General features: G+C 41.2%; 1 protein-coding gene across 1 annotated transcript in view; it reads right to left on the bottom strand.

Moving 5' to 3' along the window:
- Positions 1–20323, bottom strand: part of TNRC6B (trinucleotide repeat containing adaptor 6B) — an 877462-nt gene that overhangs the window by 791229 nt on the left and 65910 nt on the right. The window contains exon 4 of the mRNA XM_029590231.1: positions 6347–6414. Coding sequence (XP_029446091.1) covers positions 6347–6414 — 68 coding nt within the window. The remainder of the gene's footprint in view (positions 1–6346; positions 6415–20323) is intronic.

Genomic DNA, 20323 nt, shown 5'->3' with positions numbered 1-20323 from the left:
TATTTTTCTAATTGAATGGACAAAACACTAATATATTCTTAATATTTTTTCTGTTGGGACATTTAGACAGTTTTGTTGTCACTCATTTATACTTAAAAAATGGGAAAAAATGTTTTCAAAGAAAAACAGATAAAGAGCAATAATTTTAAGCTAAAAGAAGGTTTTTTGACTGATGATGGTGCATTTAGTGTGCATTATGGGGTAGATTTTCAAAGGGATACGCGCGTAACCCCCGAAAACCTAACCCTGGTCTGTCTCTCATACATGGTCTGCTTTACAGTTGTTGATGGTGTGGTTTTGGATTCCAAAAACAGTACCTTTGGCGATAATATGGTGTGTAGCGTCTAGACTGATAATAGAATGGTTTCTTAAAATGACTGTGGTTCAAATATTTTGTCTAAGGTTAATGAAATTGTGGTGTCTGTGGTTAAGGTTTGTACGGTTGTACAGTGGACTTATTCAGATCTTTATTCAGATTTATGAATCGACTAAAACAAAACACTAGGTGATGTACAAACAAAACATACCTAAAAAGTTTACAGTTAGTCACGAACTCATAAAATACATATAATGGGACCAGTTCAACTGCCAAGTTTTCAGCAAAGTTTTTAAAGTTTTTAAACCTTCGGCCAGACAAAGCCTCTGGAAGGGCATTCCAGAGGGTTGGGGAAGCCACAAAGAAAGCGCAGTCTCTAGTGCAACATAATCTTGCATGACGCACAGATGGTATGTCCACAAGGCCCCTTTGAGAGGAACGCAGTTGGCGTGTTGGGCAATACGTATGTAGCAATGCATTGCCCCAAGGTGACATAAGTGAGAAACTCAGTTTAAAGGTAATGACAGTGATTTTGTATTTAATTCGTTCCGTGATGGGGAGCCAATGAAGGTCCATAAGCACGGGCGTAATGTGGTCACGTCTTTTGCAACCAGAGATCAGACGGGCAGCAGCATTAAGCAATAACTGCAGAGGTTTCGTCGTCATGACATGTAAACTGAGGAGGATGTATCAAAATTGTCAGTCTATCAGATGCTTAGAACATTCATCCATATCTTGTGTGTCTCAAATCTTATCTGGAGGTCAACCGGGACAGAGCTACAATATCTTAACTTTCTAAAATGTTAAGCGCTGCATCGTATGAAACTGATGAGATGATATCCTACTCTGCAACACTGAAGAATGTAAGATCTACCTAAATTATCTAAGAGCTTACACTCTTCTTGGTGGATTATTGTTATATATCTTAGATTTTTTGTTTTTGTTTTCTAAGCTCTGACTCTACTATTACCAAATCATTAGATAGCTATACCCTGTCATGACCTGGAAGGTTTTTAAATTTGTACTTGAAGCCTATCCTCCTGGCTACTATTGTTATGGAGAGGGGATTAGCCTATGTCATGGCTAAAGTGCTTTGTGAACAGAAACAGCACACTGTTATTTCAGTTCTTTTATATATTTTAAGAATCTTGGGAAATTATCAGCTGGTTCAGGGCCTTCTTGTAGCTGGAAAAGGAGGGATTCTACCATTTTTTTGGATAAACTGTGGATGGGAAGTCATATTGAGGGATGTTGCTCCTGGCTCTCTAAATAAGAATCAAGGGGCCCAAAATTGAAAGATGCCATTCAAGTAACTTAATACAATACATACACCAAAGGAGAAAGCAATCATTTAAATAATTATACCTCAATTTTAATGAAAGTACACAAATCTATGTCCGCAAGACACATTTGTCAAATATCCTACCTATACACATTAAAAACTACCTATCACACCCGTCATTCAATACAGGAGGGGCTAAGAGCCTGGATGAAGTATTATTTGAATTGGATTAATGTAAAGAAGAGCACTGGATATATAAACAAACTTACAATAACCTAAGCAGACCCTTGAAGTTATACCTTTCAGACATGATGTTCCAAAATAAGTAATTCATTGCTCATTTAAGGTTTTAGGAGACATTGGAATTAATAGTTATGTTTGTAATCATATATAGGATAGACTTGTGAGTTACAATGTAACATTGTTAGAGTGATTTTGTAAAAATTTGATACATTGTATTTTTAATGGTGCGTATGAATGCGGTATAGGGCTTGTATTGAATGATGGGTGAGATAGGTAGTTTTTAATGTGTATAGGTAGGATATTTGATAAGTGTTTTGTGGTCATAGATTTGTATACTTTCATTAAAATTGAGGTATAATAATATAAATGATTGTTTTCTCCTTTAGTGTAGGTATTGTATTGATATGTGAGAAAATATAAATAGTGCCTTCATTGTAGTTATTACCATTCAAGTAACAGCCAGATATGAGTTATCCAGCTAAGTTACAAGGGATATTCAGTGGCACAGTTATGCCGCTACTTAGCCAGATAAGCTAAACCTGGTCATTGGTAGGTATAACTTACCTTTATAACTTATCTGGCTAACGCTGAATAAGTTATACTGCTAAGCAGCACTGCCCAGATACACCCACTATCATGCCAGCTAAGAGACAGCTGGATAAGCGACTTATCTAGCTAAGTAGCGGCCTCTGATTTTCAGTCCTACTTATCAGGCTATCAAGCGCTGAACGTGCTTTCAATATCTGGCCTAGGAGGTATATCCCTGGAGAGTTCAGTAGAGATGGTTCTGAAAATGCTTCATAGGAAGATTAATACTGTAAATTAGAATCTGAATCCAATATGTGAATTAGTGAAGAAGATTGCTGTTTCAATGATTGAGGCATATGCAGTTTCTCAGCACACTGTGGTAGTATTTGAAAAGGACATGACAACTCCAACTCCAAGTGTTGAAAATAGTTTTCCAGTGCATTCTTAAGGAATCTATATGCTCTATCTTTCATTAATTATGGCCAAATCCCTTCCACATCATCTTACTTGGTCGATTGGACCATTAGATGATAGAGGAGTTAAAGGGCTCTTAGGGAACATAAGGTCATTGCAGAAAGACTAATTGAATTGTTTACTTCCATGTTTAGCAATGAGGATGTTGAGGAGATGCCAGTTCTGGAGACAGTTTCAAAGGGTGATGAGTCAGATGAATTGAACCAAATCACAGTGAACTTGGAAGATGTAGTAGGCCAGACTGAGAAAATAAAAAGTAGCAAATCACCTGGACAGGATGGTATACACCCCAGGATTCTTATAGAACTCAGAAATGAAATTTCAGATCTATTAATAAAAATGTGTAACTTATTAAAATCGTCCGTTGCACCTGAAGACTGGAGGGTGGCCAATGTAGCCACGGTATTTAAAAAAGGCTCCAGGGTGATCTGGGAAACTATAGAACAATGAGCCTGACTTCAGTGCCAGGAAAAATAGTGGAAACTATTTTAAAGAACAAAATCACAGAACATATAAAAAGACATGGTTTAATGGGACACAGCCAACATAGATTTACCCAAGGGATGTCTTGCCTCACAAATCTTCTACATTTTCTTTGAAGGGGTCAATAAACATATGGATAAAGGTGAATCAGTAGTTGTATTGTATTTGGATTTTCAGGTGTTTTACAAAGTCCCTCATGAGAGGCTTCTAAAAAAACTAAAATGTCATGAGATATGAGGTAATGTCCCTTCATGGATTACAAATTGGTCAAAAGACAGGAAATTTATTTATTTATTTATTTCAGATTTTTATATACCGGCATTCGAGACAGCAGTCACATCGTGCTGGTTCACATAAAACAGGGGTGCATAGTAAACATAACTATAACAATGGTGCAGAAAAGGCAGTTACATATAACAGGGTGATAAGAACTTGGCTGAGAAGGAAGAGAAAGGACAGAAATAGAAAGTAGGATTAAATGGTCAAGTTATCTCAGCGGAAAAAGGTAAAGAGCGGAGTGCCTTAGGGATCTGTACTTGGACCGGTGCTTGTCAATATATTTATAAATGATCTGGAAATGGATACCATGAGTGAGATGATCAAATTTGCAGATGACAAAATTGTTCAGAGTAGTTAAATCTCAAGCAGATTGTGATAGATTGCAGGAAGACCTTGTGAGACTGGAAAATTGGGCACTGAAATGGCAGATGAAATTTAATGTGGATAAGTGCAAGGTGATGCATATAGGGAAGAATAACTCATGCTATAATTACACAATGTTGGGTTCCATATTAGGTGCTACCACCCAAGAAAGAGATCTAGGCGTCATAGTGGATAACACATTGAAATCGTTGGTTCAGTGTGCTGCGGCAGTCAAAAAAGCAAACAGAATGTTGGGAATTATTAGGAAGGGAATGGTGAATAAAACAGAAAATGTCATAATGCCTCTGTATCGCTCCATGGTTGTAATAAATCTGCTGTTAGACTGCGAGCTCCTGAAGAGGGAGGAGTTAGCAATCTGTAATAAATCTGGTAAGAAAGCTGGGCGTAGATGGGAGGAGCAATCTGAATGAATGGCTCCTAAGAAGGAGGAGACAGCTATCTTGTAGTGTCTCAGATTCAGTTATATTCCGCTTCTGTTAGGGTACTCCGTGAGGAGTTAGCAATCAGTTGGGAAAGCTCTGTGTTAGAGCTAGAAGTTAACAATCTGTTATGAATCTGAGATAGTAGTGGTGAATCCCTGGGCTGGTGGCAGATGACCACGCCCCCGGGAGGATATCCCGAGAGGGACCACCGGCTAGGCTTGAGTATGGAGACAGACACACATTAGTTCTTTTATTAAACAAGTTTTGGAAACCACCAGAGGTGTCAGTAGTGAGCTGATATGCCCGACAGGGCTGTAGTCCCTCAGGCACTGGAACCGCGATCCAGGATGGCTGAGCTGTAGAAAGTGAGTAGGTAGAGTAGATAAGGTTCATGAACAGAACTAGATGACAAAACTCACATAAGGTCTCAAGGAAGCTCAGGAGCTGGAAAGGTTTAGGCCCTCGAGGAGCGAGTACCTGGTCCCAGGGAAAGCTCTGAGAGAGCGATGGTAACTCACAATTGTTTGTAGCAGTGATAGCTTCCAGGCAGTAGAGAATCTTCAGAATGTCCAGGAACATGGGCCCTCGGGGAGCGAGTACCGGTCCCTATCTGTAATCTGAAAGTAAAGAAAAGAGCGAGGCCCCCAAGGAGCGGGTACCTCTGGTAAGTCCGAGGAGGCAGAGCAGCTTGGGAGAAAAGCCGAAGCAATCCCCTTGCTAACTCAGTTAGATAGTGAATTAGAGACCTTTAAATATTGGAAGCAGATGACGTCATCTCAAGGTGACGCCCCTGAGGTTCGCGCCCTTGCTGGTACTTCAGAGCAAGCGCGCCCTAGGTCTTCAGGCAACATGGCAGATCTGCAACGTCGATCCGGTACGGGGACGCCGGAGGGAGACACCGCGGCAGCCAGCCATCCTTCAGACCCGAAGGGGGTCACCTCAGAGATAAAGATGGCGGAGTGAGAGCGTTGAGCAGCAACGGACACAACAATGGTGAGAACCCACCTTGAATACTGTGTACAATTCTGGTCGCCGCATCTCAAAAAAGATATAATTGCGATGGAGAAGGTACAGAGAAGGGCTACCAAAATTATAAGGGGAATGGAACAACTCCCCTATGAGGAAAGACTAAAGAGGTTAGGACTTTTCAGCTTGGAGAAGAGACAGTTGAGGGGGGATATGATAGAGGTGTTTAAAATCATGAGAGGTGTACAACGGGTAGATGTGAATCGGTTATTTATTCTTTCAGATAATAGAAAGACTAGGGGGCACTCCATGAAGTTAGCATGTGGCACATTTAAATCTAATTGGAGAAAGTTCTTCTTCACTCAACGCACAATTAAACTCTGGAATTTGTTGCCAGAGGACGTGATTAGTTCAGTTAGTATAGCTGTGTTTAAAAAAGGACTGGATAAGTTTTTGGAGAAGTCCATTACTTGCTATCAATTAAGTTGACTTAGAAAATAGCCACTGCTATTACTAGCAACAGTAACATGAAATAGACTTAGTTTTTGGGTACTTGCCAGGTTCTTATGGCCTGGATTGGCCACTGTTGGAAACAGGATGCTGGGCTTGATCGACCCTTGGTCTGACCCAGTATGGCATGTTCTTATTTTACTCTACTGCACTCAAGGCTAGCAAAATGTTATGTAAAAAGGCCATCTCAGCAAAATATATGTATGTCACGTAAAATGGAAGACAAAGGAGACAGTTGGTAAGTGTTATGATGGATTTGGGTTAGAGTATCACAGAATTAAAGGAAAAAGACAAACATTTTCCTCAGTGGAAAAAATTGCAAAAAACTCAAAATCATATGTAAAACAATATGGGAATATAACATAGAAAAAGAGATAAAGGATATGATACTCCAAAGCCAGTTTCACTGGAATGCTTCACATCATTGAATCTGCCACTTTGAATACATTTATGACTCACTGTTTGTTCTCTTCCCCAGGAGGTGGAGTCTTGCCATGTCCTTCCATTGCAAAATCCTCCTGTTCCACCTGTCAAGGCAAGCACTGGAGGTCACCAATGTGCGGAATATAAAAGAGAAGGAAAAGTGACATTTGGAATGTGTACATAAGTGACAGTAGTGTAACAGAAAGAGAAACAACTGTCAGTTGTCTTGTGTGTCACACATGAGCAAATCTATTGACCAACCCCTTTTTTTTTTTATACAGAGAAAGGATATTAGCATTCCTTTCTCCTCATCCAGTTATCATATTATGACCACATATAGCCTCTTTTTGTAATATCCTTCAGACCCTATCAGGAAGTCAAAATACTGTGATGCAGTAGTGTCTAGGGTTTGGGGGGGTTTTTTTTACCCCAGTTGTACCACTCAGCGGGCTTTCCCTGCTACACATTAGGGCTGCAGGGGGTCACTAATCTATAACTCAAATACGCAAGTGTGCTTTAAGTTGCAAGTTACTGATTACAGTTATCTCCAGCAGAAAGGTGTCAAGTATGGCCTCATATAGAAAAACGAGCAAGGAGTGAAGCACAGTTTAAGCACAAGAGAGATTTCAAACTAGCGAATAAGATAAACAGAAAGGAAGGAAAAACTACAAGAGGACCTCGCAAGAATGGACATCCAAATGACAGCTGACATTAATGTGGATAAGCGCAAAGTGATGCATGTAAGGAAGGGCAACCCAAATTACAGCTACGCAATGCAAGGTACCACATTGGGTGTCACCATGCAAGAAAAGGATCTAGGCATAACTGCGGATAATATGATGAAATCCTTTGCTCAGTGTGCAGCAGCAGTCAAGAAAGCAAATAGAATGCTAAGAATTATTAGGAAAGGCATGGAGAATAAAACCAAGAATATCATGACTCTGCATTGCTCCATGGTACAACCGCACCTTGAGTATTGTATGTAGTTCTGGTCACCACATCTCAAAAAAGACATAGCAAAATTAGAAAAGGTAGAGCAGGGCGACCAAAATGATAAAGGGATGAAATGATTCCCTATGAGGAAGAGTTAAAGAGATTAGGGCTCTTCAGTTTGGAGAACAGTCAGCTGAGGGAAGATATGATAGGTCTATAAACTAATGAGTGGAGTGGAGCATGTAAATGCAAATCAATTGTTTCATTTTTCAAAAAGTAGAAAGACTAAGGGACATTCAAAGAAGTTACTAGGTGATACAATTAAGACAAACAGAAGAAAATCTTTTTTACTCAGTATATAATTAAACTCTGGAATTCATTGCCAGAAGATGTGGTGAAAACTGTGGTGAATGTAACTGAGTTTAAAAAGGTTTATACAAGTTCCTGGAAGAAAAGTCCATAAACCATTATTAAGGTAGACTTCGGGAAATCCACTGCTAGTCCCTGGGATAAGAAGCATGGAATCTATCAACCATTTGGGATCCTGCCAGGTATTTTTGACCTGGAATGGCCACTGTTGGAACTCCAACAGCCAATGTAATACTATTCGTTCTGCTCTAATTTTTAACAAAAAAAAAAAAAAAAAATTATAATATCAGAGGAAAAGACCTCAGCATTGGAAGGAAGTGCTAAAAGCTGGATCCTAACCCAGTAGGTGCACTCATAAATCTAAAAATACTTCTTTTTTATTCAACAATTTTTTTTATCTTTTTTAGTTATATTTCATAAAAAGAGCAGAATTTTGCCCTATATGTGCAATTCAATTTAATTTCATGAATGTTTCAATTTTTGCCGTCAATATGTACCTCTGAGCAGTATATAACTAGAAAACGTTTAGGCTATTTCATTATATCAAAATCCAGTTAATGCACTTACCTTTATATGACCAGTTCTTTTCATGTTGCTGAATCTCTGCCTCTGTTTTCATTCAAACAAAAGCAGACATTGCCAACATTTCGTATTAGCTGCGTCAAGGCACATAACTGTTTCAATGTCGCTCCATTTGTTCTCACTCCATTTTAATGCCTCAAAAGTATATTTATTTTTTTAATTTATATTTATTTTTTAATATTTATTTGTATTCCGTTTTTCAGCGCTTCATTACAATCAGGTACTTTAGTAATTTTGCATATGAAACTTTTGGAGATTCAGCAGAGATTCTTGTTCCTCATTCTTTGTTCAATTAGCTGTCCCCACATTATCTAATCTGATTCTCACATACTTGTTCCTAGTCAAATTGAGAAAGGCAGCTCTTATTTCTAGCATATTCAAGTGCAGTGGTTTCCTTACAGTCCAGGTCTCTTGTGTAGTCTAATGCAGGAGGATTACTCCCCACCCCTTGCGAGTCAAAGCAAGAGTATAAGCTGTATTCAGGTTCATGCCTATGCTTAGATTAAATCTGGATAGCTACCAGGCCAATAATTCTCTGACGTCTGTCAGTAATATCAATAAACTAAGTCAAATAGGTCAACTATGTATTAGCCAACATTGAAACATTCTTATGTGAAACATAAATCAGAGTACCATATCTACCATGGAGATCATAAGGCCCAGAGTCTGCATGCCATCTCATCTACACCCCATTCTCTGTCTTCTGAACTGTTAATAGGAGGAAGATCTTATATAGAGAAAGTATGACCAGAGTGTCTGGCTCCTAGGTAAGAAGAGATGGATCCAGGGAACTCTTCTCTCAGCTGATGATGCATCAGTGACTTTCAAATAGGGATATCTTCTCTCTGAAAGCTTATGAAAATGTCATCCAGATATAAGAACAGAGATCCTACATCCTAAGCTCTACAATGAAAGTCACTAGGACCCTGCTGAAAAACTGATGCAAGCCTAAAAGGGGGGAGGGGAGGAGAAATGCTGCTCCTCCAATGCAATCTGATTTCTAGTGGCATTTGGCTACAGGAATATGCAGATCAGAATCCTACATAACCAGAGGGAAAAAATAGAAAAACTCCAGGCCTGACTGCCTGCATCAAAGATTTTAAGGCATACTTAAAACAAGTCTAAGACTAAAATGAGTTTTGAAAATAGCTCAATAAACATATCAGTTGCCAGGCAGGATATTGGCTTACTGAGTTTAAATTTGAGAACCATATCTAAAAAAGCTAAGGCTTCCATTTCATCCCTGAGAATGTAGACCCCCACAAAAAAAAATGGAGTGGAAGTTATGAATTTCTGAAATATCAGATTACATCCTAGCTCAAGATGGAATATCTCCAGTTTGGAAGTTATCCTCCCAAATGAAGCATCCTCAGAATCTTCTTTTGACTGGCAATTCCTTGGGCACATCACCTACCACAGGGACTGTTCCCTATGAAGAGTTTGGTAAAGTTGGATTGGGAACTGAAAAATATTTGCTGCCTCCTAAACTCTCTTCCAGGAAACTGAAAAAAAAATACTTAGGCCTAACCTTATCCTGGGGCAAGGAAACTTTCCTACCATCTGCCACATTCTTGACAATCTTGGAGACATGAGAAGAAAAAAAAATTGTGCAACTTACAAAAGAAGGAGATAACAAAAGAGAAAACACCAAGGAAAAGTAAAGATAAGAAAAGGAAGTGTGGATAATAAAGAAGTGAACAAAAAACCAGAAGTCTTAAATTCATCTGCTCAGAATACAGAGAACAGGAATATGCATTTTCATTATAGTCCATTTCATTTGTTTAGCATGTGCTATTTCAAAATAGCGTGCACTAAAATTCATTAATTAAAAATGATCAAACAAAAAATGAAAGAAAAGAAATAAAATTTTCACTGCACAACCCTAATCCAGAAGAGGCAGTAGATAGGTGAAGACTGGAAACAGGGACAAAATTGTGAAATGATCACAAATCTATTTATATAAAAGGAAGCATTTAAGATACAATCAAAACTAAAAGTAGGTAAGACAATAAGACCTGATGGGGTACACCACAGAGGGGTACTCTTAGCACTCAGTTGTCCTAAGAATACCCCTCACAACTGTTTAACTTGTCTTTCTAAACAGGTAATATGTTATGGTACTGAAGGAAAGGAAATGTAGCTCCACTCAACAAATGCAGGAAGGAGGAGTTGGCAGGTAATTACGCACCTGTCAGTCTAGATTCAGAAAAGAGCAAAGTTATGGAAACACTACTAAAGAAAAGGACAGTATAGCACCTTGAATCAAGTAGATTACAGTACTCTTCACCAGTGGTTCTCAACCGGTGTGTCGCGTACTCGCTGCTTTCCCCCCCCTTTCACCTCAGCGAGACAAGCATTGCTGCCGTTCCTGCTCGGGTTATCAGCACATTCAAGCGCCGAGGGGAACGGCAGCAGTGTTTTTTGGAAGCCGGCAACAGGACCGTGACCTTTTCTTCTTCCTGCCCCTGTGGCCTGGAAAAGGAAGTGATGTTTACCGGGCACGCGGGAAGAAGAAAAGGCCATGCAGCAGTAATCACATCCCAAGGCTCTTCCCGACCAGCTATACTCAGCAGTTTGCCTATGCTGCGATCTTCACAGCACAGAGCAGTCAGCTGAGAATGTAGCCACCGGGATTTCCTGCCGAGTGGCTATTGGGGAAATCCATCCATCAGCTGCCCGGACCTGAATATCGGTGCTGGCTGGCCACTTTGCTAGGGGCTGCAAGAGTACGGAGGGGCTGCAGAGTTCGGAGCTCTGACCTCCCCTATCGCCAGCGCGACATCAGCAAGAAAACATTAAAAAAAATAATAAGCAAACTGCAAAAAAAAAAAAAAAAGGCTGGGGTGGGGAGAAGAAAAGACATAAAATTGCATACTAGGCTGACTGCTCTGTGCCGTGATAGCAGCATAAGCAATCAGCTGAGTGCTGCCTTACCACTGCGGGGCGGTGAGGTCATTCCTGCTGCAGTTTCTAGCCTGTCAGGACTCTGCTTTTAATAGCAACATACAGGCTACCTTCTGCTGTAGCTGCCATGTGTGGTGGGGGTGGGGGTGAGTGAGTGAGACAGAGAGAGTGAGCCAGCATGTGTATAAGTGTATGAGAGAATGTGTTTAGGTGTGTAAGTAAGAGAAAACATGTGAGAGCAAGATACTGCTCAGGAAAGTCACTAGTGTGTGGGAGAGAAAGAGATTGGTCAGGGAGGTGACGTGTGTGAGAGAGAGAGAGAGAGAAAGAGATTGGTCAGGGAGGTGTGTGTGAGAGAGAGAGAGAGAGATTGGTCAGGGAGGTGTGTGTGAGAGAGAGAGAGATTGGTCAGGGAGGTGTGTGAGAGAGAGAGAGATTGGTCAGGGGAGGTGTGTGTGAGAGAGAGAGATTGGTCAGGGGAGGTGTGTGTGAGAGAGAGAGATTGGTCAGGGGAGGTGTGTGTGAGAGAGAGAGAGATTGGTCAGGGAGGTGTGTGAGAGAGAGAGAGATTGGTCAGGGGAGGTGTGTGTGAGAGTGAGAGTGTGTGTGAGTGAGTGTGAGTGAGTGTGATTGTGTGTGTGGAGCAAGTTTGCTTACCTTAAACAGTGTTTTCCTTAGTTAGCAGATGAATTAGCCAAGCTGTCTAGGTACATCTTCCGTGCCACTAAGTGATGGAGCTCTCCAAATATAGCAAAGTCTTTCAGCCGAGTGCTCCCTCTTATATCCTCTCTGATTCACCTCAGGCTCCTCAGTCAGTAATAAAGCAAGTGCAGGTCATGCTGGAACAGTTCGGGGAGGCGGGTGGGTCAGCATGGCTAATTCATCTGCTATCTACGGAAAACACCGTTTACGGTAAGCGAACTTGCTCTTTTCAGGTAGATAAGCAGCTGAATTAGCCATGCTGTCTGGGAGTCCCCAGCTGAGGTATTGAGCTGTCATGTATTTTGATTGGTAATTAGCTCAATACAAAGTTTTTAGGCGGACAGTTCCTATGATGGCTATATATGCGATGCACATGTGCTCTTCTGTAGGATAGTCCAACCCATTATTGCATCATTTACAGTTTGTTTGTCCAAACAGTAATGAGATGTGAAAGTGTGCAGCAATGACCATGTTGCAGCTTTGCAAATGTCTATGATGGGAACTTCACGGGGATGGGCCATCGAGGCTGCCAGTGCACAAACTTGGTGCACTTTTGGATTGGAAGAAATTTTGTGACCGTTGCTGGTAGCAAAATTGAATACAGTTTGAAATCCATGTGGAAAGAGTCCATTTAGTCACTGGACATCCTTGTGCATTAGGGTTGAAAGATAAAAAACGTTGTGAAGGTCTATTAGGTGAAGAAGTGTGCTGCTTGTAGTAGGCTAGGGCACGTTTACAGTCCAAAGTGTGGAGTTTTCTATCATTGTCATTTGCATGAGGTTTTGGATGAAAAATAGGTAAGGTTATGGTCTGGTTAATGTGAAAACTGGAAATAACCTTTGGAAGGAATTTTGGGTGAGTGTGAAGAGTCACTTTGTCATGGTGAAACTGCAGATAAGGTGGATAGTGGACTAGTGCTTGCAGTTTACTTACTCTTCTTGCGCAAGTTAAAGCAACCAGGAAGAGAACTTTCCATGAGAGGTATCGAAGGTGACAAGTGTCTAATGGCTCAAAGGGGGAAAGCATTAGCTGTTCGATCACTATGTTAATGTCCCATGGTACTGGTGGATTTTGCAATGAAGGGCGTAAGCATAACACTCCTTTCATGAATCTGGAGACTAAAGTACGACACGAAATGGGTTCTCCATTAAGGTAAGTATGGTAAGCTGCAATAGCACTTAGATGGACTCTGAGTGAGGAAGTTGCCAGACCTTCATTATAAAGTAAATGGAGGTATGAAGGGAGGAATGAAGAGGATGTAGGAGAGACCCTTGTCCTGGGTTAGAAGCTGAGGGCTGTTTCCCAGGGGAATGGGGTTGCATATCGATAAATGAACTAGGAAACTGTACCATGGTTGTCTTGGCCAAGCTGGTGCTATTAAGATCAGATCGGCCTCGTCTTCTATGCATCTTTGTATGGTGTGGGAGATGAGGGGTATTGGTGGAAATGCATACAGTAGATTGTGAGACCAACTCACGAGAAAGGCATCCGACGTGATTCTTTTCGAGCTGGGGTATATTGAACAGATGTTTTCCAGCTGTGCGTTGCTTTCTGTTGCAAAAAGGTCGATGGAGGGGTGACCCCAAACCATGAATAGGCGGTGAGCTACTTCCCTGTCCAACTGCCATTCATGAGGATGAAATATCCTGCTGAGTTTGTCTGCTCTGGTGTTCTGAATTCCAGGCAGATAAGTTGCTTGAAGAGATATTGATCTTTGATTAGCCCATTCCAGTAAGTGTACTGTCGCCTTGCAGAGGTTCCAAGAACCGGACCCTCCTTCTTTGTTTATTAAAACATCATGACTTGGTTGTCCATGTGAATCATGACTATCTTCCCTCGAAGAGATTCTTCGAAAGCTCGAAGGGCGTTTCTGACCGCTTTGAGCTCCAGTAGGTTGATGTGTTGAGTCCTCTCGAATGTCGACCATAAACCTTGAGTTGTCAATTGATCTAGATGAGCTCCCCAACCCTTGGGGGAGGCATCTGTGGTGAGTATTAGATGTCGTCGTAATGGTCTCAATGGTACCCCTGTCTGCAGTGCTGATGGAGAAATCCACCACTGAAGATCTGTTTTCATACTGTTTGTCATGGTAATGAGAGTGGATAATGGATGGAGGAATTGATTCCACTGGTTTTTCAGTCCCCATTTAAGGCGACTCATGTGGAGTCATGTATGAGGGACTACATATATGGAAGCTGTCATGTGGCCAAGAAGAATTAGAATATGGCGAACTGATGTTATCGAAGTCTGAAGGAGATCTGTAGCCAGAGTAGAGAGAGCCACTGCTCTCGGATGGGGAAGGAAAGCCTTGTCCTGTATCGTATCGATGACGGCCCCTATGAATTGTAAAGTTTGAGTGGGCTGCAGATGTGATTTTTCATAATTTATAAGAAGGCCTAGATTGTCTAGGCAAGAAATAGTTTGTAGGAGATTGGCCCGTAACAGGCTGTGATTGGAGGCTACTAAGAGCCATACATCCAGATAAGGAAATATTTGCACCCCTTGACGACGAAGGTGCGCCACCGCTAAACACTTGGTGAATACTCTGGGGGCAGAGGAGAGGCCGAATGGGACAACTTTGTATTGGTATTGTTGATTGTCCGCCTGAAAACATAGGTAGCACCAGGAACTGGGGTGCATTGGAATGTGTGCATAGGCATCCTTTAAGTCCAGGGAGCACATCCAATCCTTTGGTTGAAGAAAGGGAAGAATGGATTTGAGAGAAGTCATTTTGAATTTCTCCCTGTAGAGATGTTTGTTCAGAGAATGAAGATCCAATATCGGACGCAGTCCTCCTGATTTCTTGGGAATTAGGAAATATTGGGAGTAGAATCCCAGACGGGATTGTTGGGAAGATAACCTCTGAATGCAGTTGTTCTGTAGAAGATTCTGAATTTTTCAGTAGATGTTCTTTGTGAGATATTACTTGTTTTTGCGGAACCCAATGTGGAAAGGTTGGGAGGGATGAGAAATGAAGTTGGTAACCGTGAGCTATGATTGATAATACCCACTGGTCCGATGTGATATGAGTCCAGGCGGGAAGAAAGTTCGATAATCTGCCTCCTACCGTGGGGTGATGGGACGGTGGCGGAATTATTTCTAAAAACTGGTTTGAGTTTTCGCGGGCTGAGGGTCAGCCTGTTGTCTAGGCAGGCGAGAAGCCCTTGTTCTTTGCCGAGAGGCTGAAGGTTGGTATGGCTGCTGCCTTGAAGGTTAGTAGGGTTGAGGTTTGTAGTATGAAAATGGTTTATAAGACTTAAAGGGTGGTCTTCGGTATGACCCTGTAGGAGTGTATTGCCTTCTTGAAGTAGATGGCTGATGTGGTGAAGTTAAGGAAAGGACAGCCGTCTTCTGTTCCTTAAGCTTTGATACTGTTTCCGTGAATTTATCTCTGAAAAGGTTGTCTGGATGACATAGCAAATTCGCTAATTTGTCATAGACATCGTCTCGTATAGTGCTGGATCGAAGCCATGCGAGACGGCATGCAGCCAAAGCGTTTGCTGAACCTCCGAATGAGATGTCAAAGTCTATGAAGAGTCTATGAAGAGTGGGTGACTCGCCAGAATGATGGCTACTGCCTGGACACAATACCCTTATTCAATAAACATACACATGGTTACTGTGACTCCAACATCACTCTAAGCTTCAACAGCAAGAGGAAATGTGGAAAAAAGGATTTGCACTCACAAAGCTGGGAGTAGCTGGCTTGTTACGGCGGTTACTACCCCAAACCAAATGTGCCTGATACTTCACTTTCGATGCACATCCAGCATAGCTCTCTGCTCCAACGGCAGGGGAAAAGAAAAACTGATACTTCACGCATACCCAGCATAGCTTCAACGGCTGGGGAGAAGAAAAAAGGATTCACACTCACAAAGCGGGGAGTAGCTGGCTTGTTACGGCGGTTACTACCCCAAACCAAATGTGCCTGATACTTCACTTTAGATGCATATCCAGCATAGCTCTCTGCTTCAACGGCAGGGGAGAAGAAAAACAACCAATAAGGGCTGTATAACATAGTCTGGGTTAAAACAAATAAGCATGGGTGTAGCTTGCTTATTGCGGCGGTTACTACCCCTACTACCCCCTAACTAATCAAGCTTGATATTTCACTTGGATGCAGCTCCATCACTGCTCTCTATATTAATGGTGGGGGAGGAAGGGAAATAGAACCAAGAGCTAAAAGAAACAGATAAGTATGAGAGAAAAAATGTGTGAAGCTTGCTGGGCAGACTGGATGGGCCGTTTGGTCTTCTTCTGCCGTCATTTCTATGTTTCTATGTTTCTATATTAGAATGTATAGCAGTGAATGATGACAGACTTAATTGGCATCTCAGAGACATGGTGGAAAGAGGATAACCAATGGGATAGTGCTATACCGGGGTACAAATTATATCGCAATGACAGAGAGGAGCACCCGGGAGGAGGTGTGGCGCTTTATGTCCGGGATGGCATAGAGTCCAACAGGCTAAACATCCTGCATGAGACTAAATACAAAATTGAATCTTTATGGGTAGAAATCCCTTGTGTGTCGGGAAGACTATAGTGATAGGGGTATACTACCGTCCACCTGGTCAAGATGGTGAGACGGACAGTGAAATGGTAAGAGAAATTAGGGAAGCTAACCAAATTGGTAGTGCAGTAATAATGGGAGACTTCAATTACCAGAAAGTCAATGGTGCAAGTAGAAGGATAAAGTCCCATTCATTAATATGAGAATTTTATTGAACAGAAGTTCATAAATCATTCATTCAATACGGCAACTCCATACGGATAGCAATAAAGAGGTTAGGGTCCCTGACACAGTCCCGTGTCGGGGGACCCTAACCTCAGGTGTCTGTCTGCTAATTACAGCATCTCGCGAGAGTTGCCCTTCGCGCCTTTTTTTGCTCTTTAAATGTTTGTGAAAATCAGAGGGCGATTGCGCTCCTGAGGAAACTCTAATAGGTATGTGCAGTTTACATGTATAATTTTTATGGCAGTCTTTGTTCCACTCCTTATTATTGTATATTATATTATATTGCAGATGTGAGTAAACACTTTTCTGGTCCCTCCCGATGCAGCCACCGCGAAACACGGGACCGTGTCGGGGGACCCTAACCTCTTTGTTGCTATCCGTATGGAGTTGCCGTATTGAATGAATGATTTATGAACTTCTGTTCAATAAAATTCTCATATTAATGAATGGGACTTTATCCTTCTACTTGCACCATTGACTTTCTGGACTTGCTGATGTGCAAGGTTGCTTCTGTATATTTCTAGACTTCAATTACCCCAATATTGACTGGGTAAATGTATCATCGGGACACACTAGAGAGATAACGTTCCTGGATGGAATAAAGGATAGCTTTATGGAGCAATTGGTTCAGGAACAGACGAGAGAGGGAGCAATTTTAGATCTAATTCACAGTGGAGCACAGGACTTGGTGAGAGAGTTAACGGTGGTGGGGCCACTTGGCAATAGTGATCATAATATGATCAAATTTGATTTAATGACTGGAAGAGGAAGAGTGTGCAAATCCAAGGCTCTCGTGCTAAACTTTCAAAAGGGAAACTGAGAAAATGAGAAAAATTGTTAGAAAAAAACTGAAAGGAGCAGCTACAAAAGTAAAAAATGTCCAAGAGGCGTGGTCATTGTTAAAAAATACCATTCTAGAAGCACAGTCTAGATGTATTCCACACATTAAGAAAGGTGGAAAGAAGGCAAAACGATTACCGGCATGGTTAAAAGGGGAGGTGAAAGAAGCTATTTTAGTCAAAAGATCTTCATTCAAAAATTGGAAGAAGGAACCAACAGAAGAAAATAGGATAAAGCATAAACATTGGCAAGTTAAATGTAAGACATTGATAAGACAGGCTATGAGAGAATTTGAAAAGAAGTTGGCTGTAGAGGCAAAAAAACTCACAGTAAAAACCTTTTAAAATATATCCAAAGCAGAATGCCTTTGAGGGAGTCAGTTGGACCGTTAAGATGATAGAGGGGTTAAAGGGGCACTTAGAGAAGATAAGGCCATCGCGGAAAAATTAAATGATTTCTTGGCTTCGGTGTTTACTGAAGAGGATGTTGGGGAGGTACCCGTAATGGAGAAGGTTTTCATGGGTAATGATTCAGATGGACTGAATCAAATCACGGTGAACCTAGAAGATGTGGTAGGCCTGATTGACAAACTGAAGAGTAGTAAATACCTGGACCGGATGGTATACACCCCAGAGTTCTGAAGGAACTAAAAAATGAAATTTCAGACCTATTAGTAAAAATTTGTAACCTATCATTAAAATCATCCATTGTACCTGAAGACTGGAGGATAGCAAATGTAACCCCAATATTTAAAAAGGGCTCCAGGGGTGATCCGGGAAACTACAGACCGGTTAGCCTGACTTCACTGCCAGGAAAAATAGTGGAAAGTGTTCTAAACATCAAAATCACAGAACATATAGAAAGACATGGTTTAATGGAACAAAGTCAGCATGGCTTTACCCAAGGCAAGTCTTGCCTCACAAATCTGCTTCACTTTTTTGAAGGAGTTAATAAACATGTAGATAAAGGTGAACCGGTAGATGTACCGGTAGTATACTTGGATTTTCAGAAGGCATTTGACAAAGTTCCTCATGAGAGGCTTCTAGGAAAAGTAAAAAGTCATGGGATAGGTGGCGATGTCCTTTCGTGGATTGCAAACTGGCTAAAAGACAGGAAACAGAGAGTAGGATTAAATGGACAATTTTCTCAGTGGAAGGGAGTGGATAGTGGAGTGCCTCAGGGATCTGTATTGGGACCCTTACTTTTCAATATATTTATAAATGATCTGGAAAGAAATACCACGAGTGAGATAATCAAATTTGCAGATGACACAAAATTGTTCAGAGTAGTTAAATCACAAGCAGATTGTGATAAATTGCAGGAAGACCTTCTGAGACTGGAAAATTGGGCATCCAAATGGCAGATGAAATTTAATGTGGATAAGTGCAAGGTGATGCATATAGGGAAAAATAACCCATGCTATAATTACACAATGTTAGGTTCCATATTAGGTGCTACAACCCAAGAAAGATCTAGGCGTCATAGTGGATAACACATTGAAATCGTCGGTTCAGTGTGCTGCAGCAGTCAAAAAAGCAAACAGAATGTTGGGAATTATTAGAAAGGGAATGGTGAATAAAACGGAAAATGTCATAATGCCTCTGTATCACTCCATGGTGAGACCGCACCTTGAATACTGTGTACAATTCTGGTCGCCACATCTCAAAAAAGATATAATTGCAATGGAAAAGGTACAGAGAAGGGCTACCAAAATGATAAGGGGAATGGAACAGCTCTCCTATGAGGAAAGACTAAAGAGGTTAGGACTTTTCAGCTTGGAGAAGAGACGGCTGAGGGGGGATATGATAGAGATGTTTAAAATTATGAGAGGTCTAGAACGGGTAGATGTGAATCGGTTATTTACTCTTTCGGATAATAGAAAGACTAGGGGGCACTCCATGAAGTTAGCATGGGGCACATTTAAAACTAATCGGAGAAAGTTCTTTTTTACTCAACCCACAATTAAACTCTGGAATTTGTTGCCAGAGGATGTGGTTAGTGCAGTTAGTATAGCTGTGTTTAAAAAAGGATTGGATAAGTTCTTGGAGGAGAAGTCCATTACCTGCTATTAAGTTCACTTCGAGAATAGCCACTGCCATTAGCAATGGTAACATGGAATAGACTTAGTTTTTGGGTAATTGCCAGGTTCTTATGGCCTGGATTGGCCACTGTTGGAAACAGGATGCTGGGCTTGATGGACCCTTGGTCTGACCCAGTATGGCATTTTCTTATGTTCTTCATAGACTATTCTTAACAAGAGCCTTAAGCCTTCCTCCATGCTGTGATATTGAGTAGGCAATGCGATATCTGGAAAACTCTGTTGAAGATTTGTTTTAAGTGCCTGTAAATTGTCAAACAGGTACTGAGTAATATAAAATTGGTGATTCTGAATTCGCGTATTTAACATTGCTGAGTTAAAGGATTTCACTGCAAATTCATCCAACAGTTTATGATCTTTGTGAGGTGGTGTATTCGAATGAATACGGGATTTTCGTGCCTTCTGCATTGCTGACTCGACAACGACAAGAGTTATGCGGAAGCTGAGAAGAAGTATGAAAGGCAGAATCTTTCATCTTGTATTTTATATCAATTTTCCTGGAAGATGGAAGCATGGACAATGGAGTGTCCCAGGATCTCTCTATCAGCTGTCTCAGAACAGAATGCTGTGGAAGGGCTATTGGTTCTTTGGGGGCATCAAAAATCTTCAGTATGCCCATCATTTCCTGGCGTGGATCAGGCAATTTCCTGGTTTCTACATTTAGAAATTTTCCAACCTTCTCTATAAATTGAGCACAAGATAAGTCTTTTGAGGGTGAAGATGGTTCAGGAGGAATCTCTGCCGGGTCAGACGGATAACCTGTGGAAGTGTCTGCAGAGGTATCCGTATCATATTCAAGTGGGGATGAATGTGGTACTGGATGCACCTTGGGTGCTGGACCTGGTGT

This window comes from Rhinatrema bivittatum, chromosome 2, assembly GCF_901001135.1.
Source record: "Rhinatrema bivittatum chromosome 2, aRhiBiv1.1, whole genome shotgun sequence".
NCBI lineage: Eukaryota > Metazoa > Chordata > Amphibia > Gymnophiona > Rhinatrematidae > Rhinatrema > Rhinatrema bivittatum.
This window is presented reverse-complemented; position numbering and strand designations above follow the sequence as displayed.